Source organism: Cydia amplana, chromosome 25 (assembly GCF_948474715.1).
Source record: "Cydia amplana chromosome 25, ilCydAmpl1.1, whole genome shotgun sequence".
NCBI classification, from domain to species: Eukaryota; Metazoa; Arthropoda; class Insecta; order Lepidoptera; family Tortricidae; genus Cydia; species Cydia amplana.
Window position 1 is genome coordinate 5530900 of NC_086093.1, and position 14735 is coordinate 5545634.

Genomic DNA, 14735 nt, shown 5'->3' on the forward strand with positions numbered 1-14735 from the left:
TGGAGGCTGGTGGAGACGATACCAAAACTATTCATGCTATTCAAAAATTTTGTTTATTATAGTTCATCGTTATTAATGGAATTTAGGGATTCGTGTCAATGCTGTCTGCTGCGGCCTGCGGACAAAAAATTGAAGATGCCATATACATGCCTCGGAAAAACTGAGATATACACAGAGATGCTCAAAAACTGCTTTGAAATACATGTAAGCACTGATCCTCTTTCTATTATGAATGAATAGCATAACTATGTGTAGGAAACGACTAAATTCATGTAACAGGCCCGAGATAGTCTTATATTCCCAAAATTTATTGAGATATTGTTTTGAAATGTACTGTCAAGGGCGATACTCGAACTCGTTACTCCGGATACCAGCCCGCAGACGAACTGATATACCAAGACTTACCGTAGCCAGAGATTATTTGCCTGTCTGTAACCTTTGTTCACTTTTTGAATTAATGCCGAGGAGATTTGAGCTCACAACTGTGTTTTGTTTTGATATAAGGATTAAACCAAGTAGACATGATCAGCAAAAGAGTGTGTCAGCCATAAGGACAGGCTTAAAAAACATGAAGACGAAGATTTGGTATAATAATTCTTACAACCAATAAGTAGTATGTGATTTTCTGTCATAAAAATGATAATGAAACTTTGTATTTATAAAGATTTGAAATCCTGTGCTCTAAAAATGGATAGTGTTATTTTTTTTAATTAAACTATGTTTTAAGTCTCTTTATGTAAATATTAAAAAATATCGCTGGTCAAAACTGGATGCAAATAGCTCAAGATAGAGATGAGTGGAAAAATCTGGAGGAGGCCTTCACCTGTGAAGACGGGGTTCTTGGTAAATATTAAAATTAATTAAAAAATTATTTTAGAACTAACATTATAAAATTATAAGTTAACTTAAGACTAATTCTAAACACCAAACAATGTTAAAATTCGCAAGAAATAAAAGGCTATTTTATTTTATTTTATTTATTTATTATGTAAATATTTACCTTAAGGAGGATGTCAAGGGAGGTCATGTTAACCCAAACCAATAGGTGTGGCAACAAACCAGTTTTTCCAGTTTGTAAATATTTTCATGGGTATGATAATAGTTATTTGTTTTACTAGGGGGCAAAGTTGTTTAACCCCTCATGGTACCAATATTGATACCAGAGCAAGGATATTCCAAAATTGAACAACAATTGTAGGGAGTTTTTAAATCATTATGTATTGACCTTTTATATTTCATTTCTTGTATTTAATAAACGAATTGTAGTGTAAAGTGGAATCTCCCCACTTTGGTCATGTGGGCTTATGCACAAATCACGCGAAGTTTTTCCGGCTACTTTTTGACCCCCGACTCCATCTTGGTGATATTTGGTGAGGTTTTTGTCTGTCTTGTTTTATATTTGTCAATTGTGAATATCATCCCTACAGTTTGTAATTTCAAACATAAAATTGGATTTATTAACCACAGATACAAGCACAAGATTGACTGAATACATACCTAAAAGAGATGCCTGTAAATATGTACTACAATTACTACTGGGGGAGATTTAATCGCGAATTTGACATACTACCACAGAATAAGTAATAGTATTATCATACAGAACGGACACGCACCGCCCCGCCCCGATTCGGATTACCTCGCCCGCGACAGGCCGCGACATGAATGTGTCGCTCTACATGCGCTCTACTGAGATTCCGTCAGGATTCCGTCAGAAACTCAATGACGCGTGTACAGACGTGCCGCGCACACATACAAACGCAAATCATTTTTGATGTATGGCGTGTCCGCCCTGTGATACTGTCCCTGGCCCACTCACCTAATATAATTCCAAACTAACAGTGCGAGCAGCGTTCACGACGGCCGTGTATCGCGTACACGCGATACACGGCCGTCGTGAATGCTGTTCGCACTGTTAATGCATGAGAAAGGAGACCTAGGCTCTCCGAAACATGTCGCGCGAGTGACTTAAAACAAGTGAGTCTAAACCGTAAAATTATTCAATGTTAGCATGTCTCACAACAGTTTAAATTCGATTAATTCCAAACTAAATGACTGCTTGACAGGTTTATTAATTTGCAGCTAACACTGTACAGTGATGATCAGTGTGGGATCTGCGAGGTGTGCGTGGGGCGGCTGCGGGACGCGAGCGACTTCAAGCTGCAAGTGCAGCGCTGCCAGGCCGAGCTGCACGCGCGGCTCAAGGAAGCTCTACATGTGAAAGGTGAGGTCTAAACAATTTTTTTTATCAAATAGATTGTATTGGTAAATGAAAAATTCACCGTTTCGGGGAAATTCGAACTTTCGACCTTTTGAAACACCGGTCCAAGTTATCGAAGCTTAGGGTGTTAATTACACGCCTTAGGGTGACACATATATAGCGATTTCTACTGAAATAATGTTTTATCTTAAAGGCACTGGACTTCACTGGAGTCTCAAATCATAGGTATTGAGAATCCATCAGTAACAATGTGCTAACACAGACTAAACTAATTTTTATCAAGTCTATTTACAAAGGATACTACACATTTTTAAATTAAAGGGAAAATGAAGTAAACTGACCCAGTGTTCCAAAATGTAGCAAGTTCGAATCAAGCCCGAAGTGGTTTTTTTTTTAATTCAGTGGTTATATTCTTTTTCAGGTGAAATACCTTTCGTGAAATCAGAAGAGTCGGATGACGGGGAAGAAGCCGAGCCACTCATACGTAAGTTATTAAATATTACAGTTTGATGTACTATGTTTAATAAGTTTAATGTGTCAGGGTCGCGCCATGAGGGTTCCGTACCATCACACATATACATACATTTTTCTTTATTATCATACCGAAGTTGAGCTCTTTATGTTCAACACATATATAAAATTAACAAGAATTTACGTTTATTGTATGGGGTAAAGATTTCTTTGTTTGCATTTTATTTTTTAGTATTCGTGATTCCTAAAATGGTTACAAATTCCTTTTTTCAGACCTGGAAGTCACAGTCAAAGTTGAAGAGTCGCAGGATCCTCTACCGAACGATGGGAATCAAATGTTCAAGGATCTTGAGTCAGGTATGATTAACCTTAAATGGGGTTCAATGTTAACATTTTTTTATTCAGTTTATTGAGACTCTTAATTGAGTATATATTTTTTGTTTTAGTCACAAAAATAGAAGTAGAATACAATAAGCCAGAGACAAAATTTGCGAAAGAGAAAAAACTAGCAAAAGAAGAGTTGGTCAGCAGCGATGAAGCGCTGTACGCGAGCCCGCTGTGTCCCGCCACATCACACCGCGAGCCGAGCCCCGCCAGCAGTGTGCAGGACGTGACGTCACACCGCGAGCCGAGCCCCGCCAGCAGTGTGCAGGACGTGACGTCACACCGCGAGCCGAGCCCCGCCAGCAGTGTGCAGGACGTGACGTCACACCGCGAGCCGAGCCCCGCCAGCAGTGTGCAGGACGTGACGTCACACCGCGAGTCGAGCCCCGCGAGCAGTGTGCAGGACGCGCCTGCTCACACACCCGCCCCCAGCGACGACCGACAACCCTACACCTGCGACACTTGCCAGAAACAGTTTGGAAAGAGAATAAATTTAATCAACCACATGAAAATTCATAACAAAGGCAAGATTTACTCGTGTGAAGTTTGTAATAGTGAGTTCATACGTTTTAAGCAATTAGTCGCCCACAAACGTGTCCACAATGGAGAAAAACCTTTCAGCTGTGAAATATGTAACAAGCGATTTAGGGAGACGTCGTCTTTAATAGTTCATAATAGGATTCACACTGGAGAGAAACCTTTCGGCTGCGAAATATGCAACAAAAGGTTTACGCAAAAGAGATGTTTACTTAGTCATAACTTAACGCATGCGGCTGACGCGACTAAGGCTTACACCTGTAGCGTATGTAACAAGGGATTTACACAAAAAGGCAACTTAGTAGCGCACACACGTGTACATACTCGTGAAAAACCATTCCATTGTGAAATATGCAAAAAACAGTTTGGCCAACAATCTTCTCTTATTCATCACATGCGAACTCACGCGGGAGGGAAATTGGGCAGAAACTACAAGTACGTTTGCAAACTCTGCAACAAGAATTTTAAATCATTGTTCACCTTTAGCTGCCACGAACGTATTCACAATGGCGAGAAACCTTATACATGTGAAGTATGCAACAAGCAATTTACTCGCAAGTATCACCTAGATAGGCATAAATGGCTCCACTGTGGGATTAAACAGTTCTGTTGCGAAATTTGCGGAAAACTATTTGCAGAGAGATCCAGTTTAAATGCGCATACAGTGCTTCACTCAGGCTCTGCGCCGGCGCGCCGCCGTCGTCGCCGACCGAAGTGCAGTCGGCGGGACGCGCAGGTGACACAGACTACCGATGATCGTCCGTCTTTATCGTCAGATCAGTTGGTCATTTTACTACCGACCAAGCAACGCGCGCCGCCGAACGAAATGCCCTCCGCGTGATGCCGTGCAGCTGACGGGGACCAGGCGTGGTTTTAAGCAGACAATTTATACACGCAATGATGCAATAAATATACAATATACTACTTTTCTTATAATTCTTATTTATATTCCGTTAAATTAACACAACACTATTAGTAGGTTATCTCATTTATACATGTACGCTTTCTTATACAATAACGTATAATTACCTATATATTTAAGCTTTGAATGCCAAGAACGCTTACAGATGTCGTAAGTAGTCGTGCCCGTGGCGCCAAGAACCCTTTTACGTACTATGGCGTATGTTATCAAAGAAACCTTCAACGTTTCCAGTACGGTTTACATTTTCTAGCTTATGTGAGGGGTATTGGCGTGTGCATTATGTGCTTGGGTTTGACAGATTGCGTTCATAAGGTTCATAAGCCTTAAATTAAAACTATATATAATCTTATGTTACTCCCTAGTTACAGTTTGATGGGCATCGCACCTGATACCATTATCTATTATTTTAAGCATAATACGCATAATAAGAGCGAAAGAAATACTTTGATTCATTCTTTACCAGTCACCAACTCTTGCCAATACTAACATCTCTTTGGGTTATTTTAGTTTAGATTGCAGTATTAGTGTCATATTCACACTCGTTTGAAACTGCTTACTTTACTTTCCACACTTGTATAAGAAGTAACATTTTTGAAGTGAAAACTTCTTTAGCGGCGCTGACGGCGCTGTGCACTTTTTGAGGTGGGGAAAAACTGTTAAACTCGAGACAGCGTAAGACGATCACGTGACCGTAAGACGTAAGATGTCATTGAGTTTTCACTTCTGTCGGCACTCCCTGAGTGCAACCCGTTGTTTTTTTTTAATTCATACTTCTTTATAAGTTATAAGTATCTAAGGCTCATACAGTAGAAACTCGCTAATTTTGACATCTGCGGCATCGACGACGCTCTCATTAGTTACCGGAACATCTGCAAATAATACATTAGAATTACTCAAACGATCACGCGTGTAGGATCACCTACACTCATCTCGACAGTGGGATTTTGTTGTCTGACCATACTGTGAGGGGTGAATATGTAGGTCACACTGAATAACTTACTATATGGAACCGAGCTACAAATCCTGAACAAAAAACTTTGGTGTTCCATAGAAAACATTGACATATGATCGCCGAAATGTATGACACTGTCGATTTTTTTTTTGCGTTTTCAGGGTTGGCCCTATAGTAAACTTTATCCAGCCATACAGCCATTTATTCACCCCTCAGAGTATAGTCAGACATAAAAAAATCAGACTGTAGAAATAGTAATAGTAGAAGGCGAAGACCGCACAAATATCTGACACGGTCTTAGTTGTAGAGGCATAGGAGCGTGTCACATATGTTTGCGGCCTTCGGAGAGTAATATATTATTGCAGGTGACTGTACAGTCAGCTATGTACTTTTGGGACTAAAATTAGTTTCAATAGGTATTACATTTTAGCCAGGCCATCAAGCGGTCCGTAGTTGACCATAATTCCTAACTTCTTACCAATTCTTACCAATATTGAGAAAATGTTCCGTGTCGTACCCGCTGTCCTGGCGCGAAGCATCTATCGCAACTCGCAGGGCGTCCACCACGCAGTGGCTCAAGCAGAGCGGGGGTTCCCCCGTCGCTGGAATACATTTACAATACAATACAAATACTCATTATTGCACACCTCATTAACAGAAAACAATACAAAGAATACAGAAAAGAAGAGGTACAACAAGAGAAGAGGTGAGGTAGAGGAGAGGACATTTATTGTATTAATATGCTCATCATATACATCAGGTAAAAAATAGCATGTATATATTTATAAAATATTCATAAAATTAGAACACATTAAGGCTGCGAAGCGTTACACAACCGACCAACAAAATTTGACACCCTCTGCCAAAATTTTTGCTTTATAAACTAACCTTTTGATCCCAATATACCGACAGGGTTAGGCCTATTCCGAGCCAGGTACACGCGGAAATCGTTGGGAATATCTTTAGCGCCCATTATATAATAATTCCACGTTCTGTCCGTGTAGATCTCTCCATTATGGTGGTTGTAAATTGTGTCTTCCATTAACCAGAGCGACAGCGTCTGTACAAATGCTCCTTCAACCTTAAAATAAAAGAATACTATTTTATGCAACTGTGCCGGGCTCGAACGAAATAGTGCCAGAGTCATTTAAAGAAGGCTTCTTAAAACCATGTAAACAGGCCATATTAATTTAAAGTCGTACTACACTTTTATCAAACTTGGACATTTTTATGTCATTTCTACTGAGATAAAAATACATATAATGCATACCCACTTTATGAATGAACTCAATTCATAAAGTGGGAATGCACTTTGGAAATTGTGTGTACATCTGATTGGGAAGTCTTTGGATACTTGCCTGGCCAACATCCAGAGCCGGATTAATAGTGCGCCCTGCATCTTCGAATATATCCGCGCGAACTATGTACTTCGTGCCAGTCAACACGTCTATTTCCACTTCGGTCGCGGCGACACCGAATATAGAATAGTTTTGCAGGCGAGGGTCATTCGGGCTCGTCTCGTAGTTCGCCTGCAGCAGAACTCCTCTAAGATCAGCCTCGAAAACCACTTGTTCCCAAGTAGCGTCCGGCATGAGTGCCCGGAACGGAGCCAGGCGTGCGTTGAGTTGCTGGCAGCATCTTATCACAGATAGAGCACAACATTCAGTAGTTATACTCGACGCCGTAGAAAAATTGTTAGGGGTGGCGAAATCGTACGCCGACAGAACGGCTACCCTCTCAACAGGTACCTTCAACTCCGATGCTGCTACTTGCGCTATTCTAGTATTAATGCCTTGGCCTATCTCGATGCCGCCTATATTAACGGCTACGCTTCCATCTCCGTGGTAAATAGAAACTAAAGCTCCATAATTCCCGAGATACTGTGTCGGGAAAGCCATATTATTTAGCCTTAATCCTCGTTTCTTCCAGCGATTTTTGGAATTGAACTCCTTTATATTTTCGAGTCTCTCGTTAAAATCGCTTTTCTTTAGGAACTCGGGGACGATTTCCGGTAGCTGGTTGTCATCAACTCGGTAGTTGTTGAAACGGACCTCTATGGGGTCTCTTTTTATCTCTTTAGCGATGTGCTCCATAACATGTTCAATAGCTGCAATGCCTTCAAAACCACCTGCATAAACATAATATTGATAAATACGAGTATGTAGGGTTCATGTCCTACCATACCAGTGGTATACTACTTATGTTTCTGGCGAAACTACCAAACTAACTAAGCGTGCAAAATTTCCCAAATAATCCAAAACTAGCTCGAATATTTTCGTTCAGCTTTAACTACATATTACTTCGGCAATATATATAGGTATTTTCATAAATGGGAGGAAACCTCGACAATACCAAAACTTACATTGGCGTGAATACTTAAATTAGGTACCTAAGTGGATTTAAACTTTAACTAATGCATGGAAATAATAATTTATTTAATTTAACTTTCGCGTATAATTAAGCTTTAAAATGACCTCCGGCGTTTCCAGGGCGGGGCGGCATTGTCCCCGTGGTCTCGGAGATTAATTACCGATACGCGATGAAGTCCCGTTAAATAAAGTAAATTAATAATACCTAGTTAAAAAATCCTGTGGAAGTTGTGAACTTTATAGTTGGGTAGCTTTACGGTGCTGAATTTGGACTTACCAGGTGCTCTCATAAAGCAATTAGTCGGAGCGTCAGTGATAGGGCCGAAAGAGTCGACCTTCCATCGATCAGGATTGTAGCAATTGTTCATAGAATCCGTAGCGTAGGAGTTTTCAATCTCGTTTCTGGACATGCCGTCGTTGACGTAGAAGGTTCCATCTAAATATTGGATTTGACCGTTTCCGTCAACGCCGACCTAAAACATAGTATTTAATTAAATTATAAATAAATTCCACAAAACGGATATAACAATAAGTAGGTTAGACTTACCTACGGCCCTCCGTCCGGCTTCGCACGGGTTACACAAAACCTAAACAAATTATACACTTAAGCCATCCTCAAGAATCACTCTATTGATAGGTGAAAACTGCATGAAAATCCATTCAGTCGTTTTTTAGTTTATCGCGCACATACAGACAAACGCGGCGGGGAACTCTGTTTTACAAGGTGTAAGTTTGTCAATCCAGAAGGCTTATTGCCAACATCGGAAATCGTTAGGTGTCTGCCTCTCTAGGTAATTGTTGTATATCGGAACGGGACGAGTGAAACAAATGCTGCTCATATACGCACTGACGTTTATTCGCCATGACACCTTATTATAAGTACATGCATACGTAGCATACATAACATTTCTCCCCGTTTTAATGGAGAGTAAGCTTCTTAATCTAAGTTACATTTTCGTATACTTCATGCAATAAAAAGGTTTATAATCTGTTCGGGGAAGTGGACGCAACAACATGCCTGTCAACCCGCCCCTTGAACTCTGGTCGGCGGGGGTAGCTACCTGCTGCGACTGAACATTGTCATCAGAGGCCTCAAAGAATTCCTCAGCTTCTCCGCCTGAAGTAGCAACCTGGGTGGACCCGTCCGAGGTACCATCTTCCTCTCCCCTTTCAGCTGGCGAAGACGAGACAGGCTCCTGATTGCCGCTGGCTACCGATGAGGAAGACTCGATCTCGTTGGTAGCACAACTGTCGTTGACAGAGGGTTCTTCTATTTCATCTAAACTTTGATTACTCGGGTAACGTAATTTGTTGGCGTCCACTCCTTTAATCGGCACAATTTGATTTACATGTTTTTTTACATCCACTAACGTAACATGGTCCTTAATTAAATATATTGTTGTACCTATCTGTTTTACTATTATGCCTTTGTTCCAAATAAATTTTTTGTTGCCATAATTCTTTTTATACATTACATAATCACCAGGTTTAAACAATGGCCGTTTTTTTCCACCAAAGGATTTACTCTGTGAACACTGTTTACGCTCCACTGTTTTAACATGTGCGTGGGACGAGGACGGCGATAGTGTCGGGGAATATAATAAGTCCCAGCGCGAACGAAGTTTGCGGCCGAATACGATCTGAGCAGGTGAAGTCCCCGTGGTGACATGTACAGAATTCCTATAATCGAATAGGTATTTGGACAGGTTTTCATCTATTTTCCTCTGGTTAGTACTAACCATTAGACAAGAACGTATGCCTTTTTTTGCTACCTTAACGTAAGACTCCGCCTGCCCATTACTGGCCGGATGGTAGGCGGGAGAAGTTACGTGCGATATTCCATTCGCAGTGCAAAAAGCACGGAATTCGTCCGACAAAAAACATGTGGCATTGTCACTAACTAACGTGTGAATTAATCCGAATCGTGACATAAATTCATATAGTTTTGATATAACGACAGACGTTGAAGTCGAAGTAACACCATACACCTCAACCCATTTCGAGTACGCGTCCACTAAAACTAAATATGACCTATTATTTATTGGGCCCAGGAAATCTATGTGCACCCTATAAAATGCCTGCTTAGGGTATGGCCACACTGCAAGTGGGACGCGCGGCGGAGATGGTCTCAACTGGTTACAAATATCACAACCAGCTATCATAGCTTCAATAGCATTATCAATACCGGGAAACCATATCCTACTCCTAGCTTCTGCTTTGCACTTAACAATACCCAAGTGCGACTTATGTAACTCCGACAAAATTTTAGATTTTAACGTTTCTGGTATTACTATTTTATGTCCTCGCATAACTACTCCATCCTCCAATGCTAATTCGTTTTTACAGAGTAGATATGGTTGAATACCCTGAACTGTTACTTTTTTTGGCCATCCGTTTAAAATGAATTTAATGACTTGGTTTAATAAACGGTCTTTCTCGGTTTCCTCACGCAACACCTTAAAAGTAACAGGTAAGCTGTTGTCAGCAACAAAATTTATATAAGATGCCCTATCATCGATAGACACTGGTGCCCCGCCCTTAGTGTGGCCCGCGCCGGTAGATGAGTCATCATTGTTTACGCTCGCCCGCGACAGGTAATCAGCACTGTTATCAGCGCTGCGAATGTACTCAATAGTGTAGTTATAAGCACTTAAAAACATCGCATATCGCTGGAGCCTATTAGCTGATACCTCCGGAATACCACGGTGAGGGCCGAAAATGCTGGTTAGCGGCTTATGGTCCGTGCGAAGAACGAACGGCACAGTCCTACCATAGAGGTATTGATGAAAACGACGTACGGCAAATATAATCGCTGTTGCTTCTTTTTGTAATTGCGAGTAATTTTTTTCAGCCGAATTTAACGTGCGCGAAGCGTAAGAAACCGGCCGTTCCAAACCGTCATCCCCAATTAAACTCAAAATAGCCCCAAGGCCAGTAGGGGACGCATCTGAAGTGACCACGATTTTTGCATTTGGGTTAAAATGCGCCAACACTTGATCTGAAGCCAAGTGTTGCTTGATTAACTTAAACGCGTTATCGTGTTCCGCATTCCAATGCCACTTACTACCTTTTTGCAATAAGTTGTACAGCGGACTAAGTACCGTAGATGCCCCCGGAACGAAATTCCTATAGTAATTAACGAGGCCCAGGAAAGATTGTAGCTTATTCACATTATTTGGTACTGGTGCATTTAGAATGGCACTTACTTTAGCGGGCGACTTTTTTAACCCCTCTTTGCTAATTACATAGCCTAAATATTCCACTTCATCCTTAAAAAACTCGCATTTAGTTTTTTGTAGTGTTAACCCGGCGTCCTGCAACCGTTTTAAAACCGCATTCAATCTAGCTAAATGTTCAGACTTATCACTACCGGTTATTAAAACATCGTCCAACATACATAAGACGCCCTCCATACCGGCTAAAACCCCTTCCATAACCCTTTGAAATATCGCTGGAGCGCTAGCCAGACCAAACACGAGACGTGTATATAAAAACAAACCTCTGTGTGTATTAATACACGTAACTTTTTGTGATTCGTCATCTAAAACACATTGCGCGTACGCCTGAGAAAGGTCTAACTTAGAGAACTGTTGGCCTCCGTGCAACCTAGCGAACAATTCATGGGCGGTGGGCAACGGGTATTGTTCCACTATCAGCTGTTTGTTGATAGACACCGAGTAGTCCGCACACAGGCGCAGCGACCCGTCCCGCTTCAACACGGGCACGATGGGGGATGCGTATAACGAATGTTCAACCGGTTTTAATATGCCTACGCTAACCAGCCGGTCCAACTCCTTATCAATCTTATCGCGTAAAGCAAAAGCCACTGGTCGTGCTTTAAAAAAAATCGGTTGAGCCTCCTTCATTAAATTGAGTTTTACTTTATATTTATTAAACGTTCCCAGCTTGTCTGAGAAAACAGAGGGAAATTTTGAATGCAACTGATCCATAAAGTTAGTTGATTGTTCACAGAAATTAACCCGTACTAATTCCAAATTATTTAGCGATATAAAATCCCTACCTAATAAGGGCCCTGCACCGCCACGAATCACATGCACATTTAATACGTTGGTTTTGCCTGCATACGTAAATGGTAACCGCACGATACCTAAACAATGCATTTTATCACCCGAATAAGATACTAAGCGCTTATGGGTTTTAGACAATGCCACATCTTTAAAACTATTTAAATACGTTTGCTCTGATACTGCGGTCACCGCTGAGCCAGTGTCGACCTCAAACTTCATTGGCACTCCATGGACAAGAACCTGCGTCGTCATAGGCTCGCCTGATGACGAACGAATATTATAGCAATGGCACTCACCGTCATCGCCGTCATCGTCCCCGCAGTCCTCACTTACGTAATTAATTTTTTTGCACATACGGCGTAAATGACCTTTAACATTACATTTTCGACACTTATGGTTAGCAAAACGACACTTTTCGGCCGTGTGATTGTTAAAACCACAAACGGAACACAACACTTTAGCACTTTTCTGATCTTTCGATGCAATCTTTAACATTTGATTAGCGCTCGACGGCTCCTGGCCGGTGACCGTGGTTGCCCCTACGCGCGCACATCGTCTGCTTTCTGCCAGTTCCACCGCCTTAGAAAGAGTCAAATCAGCTGGGTTCTGAGCGAATAATTTTTCTCGCTCCGATCCTGGAAGCATTCCCATTACAAATCGGTCTTTCAATGCCTCCTCCACGTTTAGAAACCCGCATTCTGCCGTTAGGCCGCGAAGTCTTGCCGCATATTGGGGGTAGGTCTCCCCTTCATTTTGCACCGCCGAATAAAATTTAAATCTCTCGTGAAACCCACAAGTTGTTGGCGTAAAATGACTGTCCAAAAGCGAACATATGTCGGCAAATGGAACAACTTGGAGATCTTTCGGCAATGCCAAATCTGATGCCAACTTGTAAGTGGCATCGCTGAGTGCGCTCAGCAACACCGCCCGTCGCTTCGTTCCTGTCGCGTCACTTTGAGCATCGATGCCATTCGCGATGAACCACTGTTGTATACGCGCTTTGTACACTTTCCACGTTTGTGTGTTGTGGTCAAAATTCGTCAAAATCCCGATTTGAGACGAATTCATGTCCGCCACTAGTCACTTTTTTTGAACACGCGGGTAGATCGTCGCCACTGTTGTATATCGGAACGGGACGAGTGAAACAAATGCTGCTCATATACGCACTGACGTTTATTCGCCATGACACCTTATTATAAGTACATGCATACGTAGCATACATAACAGTAATATGGCTCTTGCATATTCGAGCGATAGAGAGGGAGAATGTTTTTCGACGGGTTCGTTCCTTAGAAGTTTATCCAGGTATCTCTTTTAGTTTTAGATCGTTACCTATGGATGACCGCATTTTCGCACCTTATATATGCTTTCGAAGAGCTAGGACGCAAGTTTTTAGGTTATTTGAGACATCCCTGATTATATTATTACGAAAGCAACTTACTGACCTCATAATCAAGCCTGCTATCTGGTCTTTTGCCAGTGATGCGCATAATATCCGGCATGCGCATAGCTATGCGGCAAGGCCTGTTCAGTTTATACGCGACTAGGGCTGTGCCACACGCAGCGAACATATTTCTGGCGATCTTGCAACCAAATGCACCCCCGCAACGTCTCGTTCGAACTCTGACTCTGAAATTACAAAGTGAACATTTAAAAACCCCACCTAGTAAACTCCTCCACCCTTCTCTGTTTAATTTTGTGTCTTTGACAGAGGTCAAGCTGCTTTTGACAGAGCAAGGTGTAAGAGGTCGCAGCTCTTAGGGTCTCCCCAGATATAACGACGCGGAATTGACAAAAGCCGATAGGAAAAAGCTTTATGTCTACGCAATAAGAGCGAGAAATACGTCGACGCGTCGCCGATGTGAGCCGAGCCGAACGACCACTTTTTCGCTCTTATTGCGCAGACATAAGCTTTTACCTGTCGGCTTTTGTCAATTCCGCGTCGTTATATCTTAGTTAATTTAATCCTGTTTAAATAGTTAGACATACTCGTCTGCCAACAAACCACTCTGTGGTTTGGCAGAAGAATATATGTAATTAGTTGTAAGCAAGATTTCTGAATAAAAGGAATATAATACATGTTTTGTATACATATACTTACAAGCTATTAGGAATATTCAGTAGCTGCGCAATTGCTGCCTGAGTGACATCCACCCACTGAGTAGAGCAATCTATTTCATAGCCATTGTCCACTGGGCACGTGACTGTCGCGTGCAGTTCCATCATATGGTGATACTGTCTCGGAGAGTAGAAGGAACCCTTTATTGTTCTTTGCACGTTGACTCCTCTATCTGACGGAGTAATCCCTTCATAGCTTATTAGCCTATTTTCCAACGGCGGCGCGTCAATAGCGTCTTGTATAGTGAAAATTATTGGTTTCTTCGAAATATTCTTATAGTTCACAGTAACAAGACATGCTGCTTTATCTGCTATGACTTGGGTCTCGGCCACGACTAGAGCCACGGGTTGGTTGTAATAGTATATTTTGTCGCTTGCGAAAAGTTCCTCGTTTTCAAACAATAGTTGGAAGTCTCCACGCACGATGCTGTTCACTCCCGGGATGTCTTTAGAAGTATAAACCGCAATCACGCCTTTAATTTTCTAAAATAAAGTTATCATTAAACATTTCCTCGTTATGACGTTTTCATTTTGTACTCACCTACGCCTATCTCATAAGAGCATAGAGCCCAATGAAAGCTTATATTTTGAAAAAAAAAGCACCGCTGACGATAGGGTAGATTACCATCGCTGCCTAATTGAACGGGTTACCGTTCGCTTCTAGTTGGCCGTTACCTTCCAGCCCGCTTCCCTGCATTTAAAAGTCACACAAAATGTCTTTAAAATCAGCATTTAC

The 14735-nt window shown here is 41.6% G+C and overlaps 3 protein-coding genes across 3 annotated transcripts; 1 reads left to right on the forward strand and 2 right to left on the reverse strand.

The window, feature by feature from the left end:
* Positions 1–6: 6 nt before the first annotated feature.
* On the forward strand, positions 7–4451 carry LOC134659415 (zinc finger protein 436-like). Its single transcript, XM_063515058.1, has 4 exons — positions 7–204; positions 2080–2221; positions 2640–2702; positions 3136–4451. Exons 1-4 carry the CDS (start codon positions 34–36, stop codon positions 4449–4451), a joined length of 1692 nt encoding a protein of 563 aa, XP_063371128.1. The 5' UTR covers positions 7–33.
* An 873-nt stretch (positions 4452–5324) lies between these two features.
* LOC134659416 (xanthine dehydrogenase/oxidase-like) lies at positions 5325–6584 on the reverse strand. Its single transcript, XM_063515059.1, has 3 exons — positions 6373–6584; positions 5973–6086; positions 5325–5401 (listed from the first exon to the last, which is right to left on the reverse strand). Exons 1-3 carry the CDS (start codon positions 6524–6526, stop codon positions 5325–5327), a joined length of 345 nt encoding a protein of 114 aa, XP_063371129.1. The 5' UTR covers positions 6527–6584.
* A 192-nt stretch (positions 6585–6776) lies between these two features.
* On the reverse strand, positions 6777–14493 carry LOC134659417 (xanthine dehydrogenase-like). The gene is made up of 4 exons (XM_063515060.1): positions 13983–14493; positions 13327–13510; positions 8131–8326; positions 6777–7612 (listed from the first exon to the last, which is right to left on the reverse strand). The coding sequence occupies exons 1-4, from the start codon at positions 14105–14107 to the stop codon at positions 6777–6779; spliced, it is 1341 nt and encodes a 446-aa protein (XP_063371130.1). The 5' UTR covers positions 14108–14493.
* Positions 14494–14735: the final 242 nt, after the last annotated feature.

Bases quoted from the DNA above. Each gene is read 5' to 3' on its own strand.
- LOC134659416 (XM_063515059.1), bottom strand. From the start codon at position 6,526: ATGGAAGACACAATTTACAACCACCATAATGGAGAGATCTACACGGAC. The intron at 6,087-6,372 runs GTTAGTTTATAA...AATGTATTCCAG, and splicing joins CGGTATATTGGGATCAAAAG to CGACGGGGGAACCCCCGCTC. The intron at 5,402-5,972 runs GTAAGAATTGGT...TATTATTTGCAG, and splicing joins GGAACATTTTCTCAATATTG to ATGTTCCGGTAACTAATGAG.
- LOC134659417 (XM_063515060.1), bottom strand. From the start codon at position 14,107: ATGATGGAACTGCACGCGACAGTCACGTGCCCAGTGGACAATGGCTAT. The intron at 13,511-13,982 runs GTAAGTATATGT...TTGTAATTTCAG, and splicing joins CTGAATATTCCTAATAGCTT to AGTCAGAGTTCGAACGAGAC. The intron at 7,613-8,130 runs GTAAGTCCAAAT...ATGTTTATGCAG, and splicing joins TTGCTTTATGAGAGCACCTG to GTGGTTTTGAAGGCATTGCA.
- LOC134659415 (XM_063515058.1), top strand. From the start codon at position 34: ATGCTATTCAAAAATTTTGTTTATTATAGTTCATCGTTATTAATGGAA. The intron at 2,222-2,639 runs GTGAGGTCTAAA...ATTCTTTTTCAG, and splicing joins GGAAGCTCTACATGTGAAAG to GTGAAATACCTTTCGTGAAA. The intron at 2,703-3,135 runs GTAAGTTATTAA...TTTTTGTTTTAG, and splicing joins AGAAGCCGAGCCACTCATAC to TCACAAAAATAGAAGTAGAA.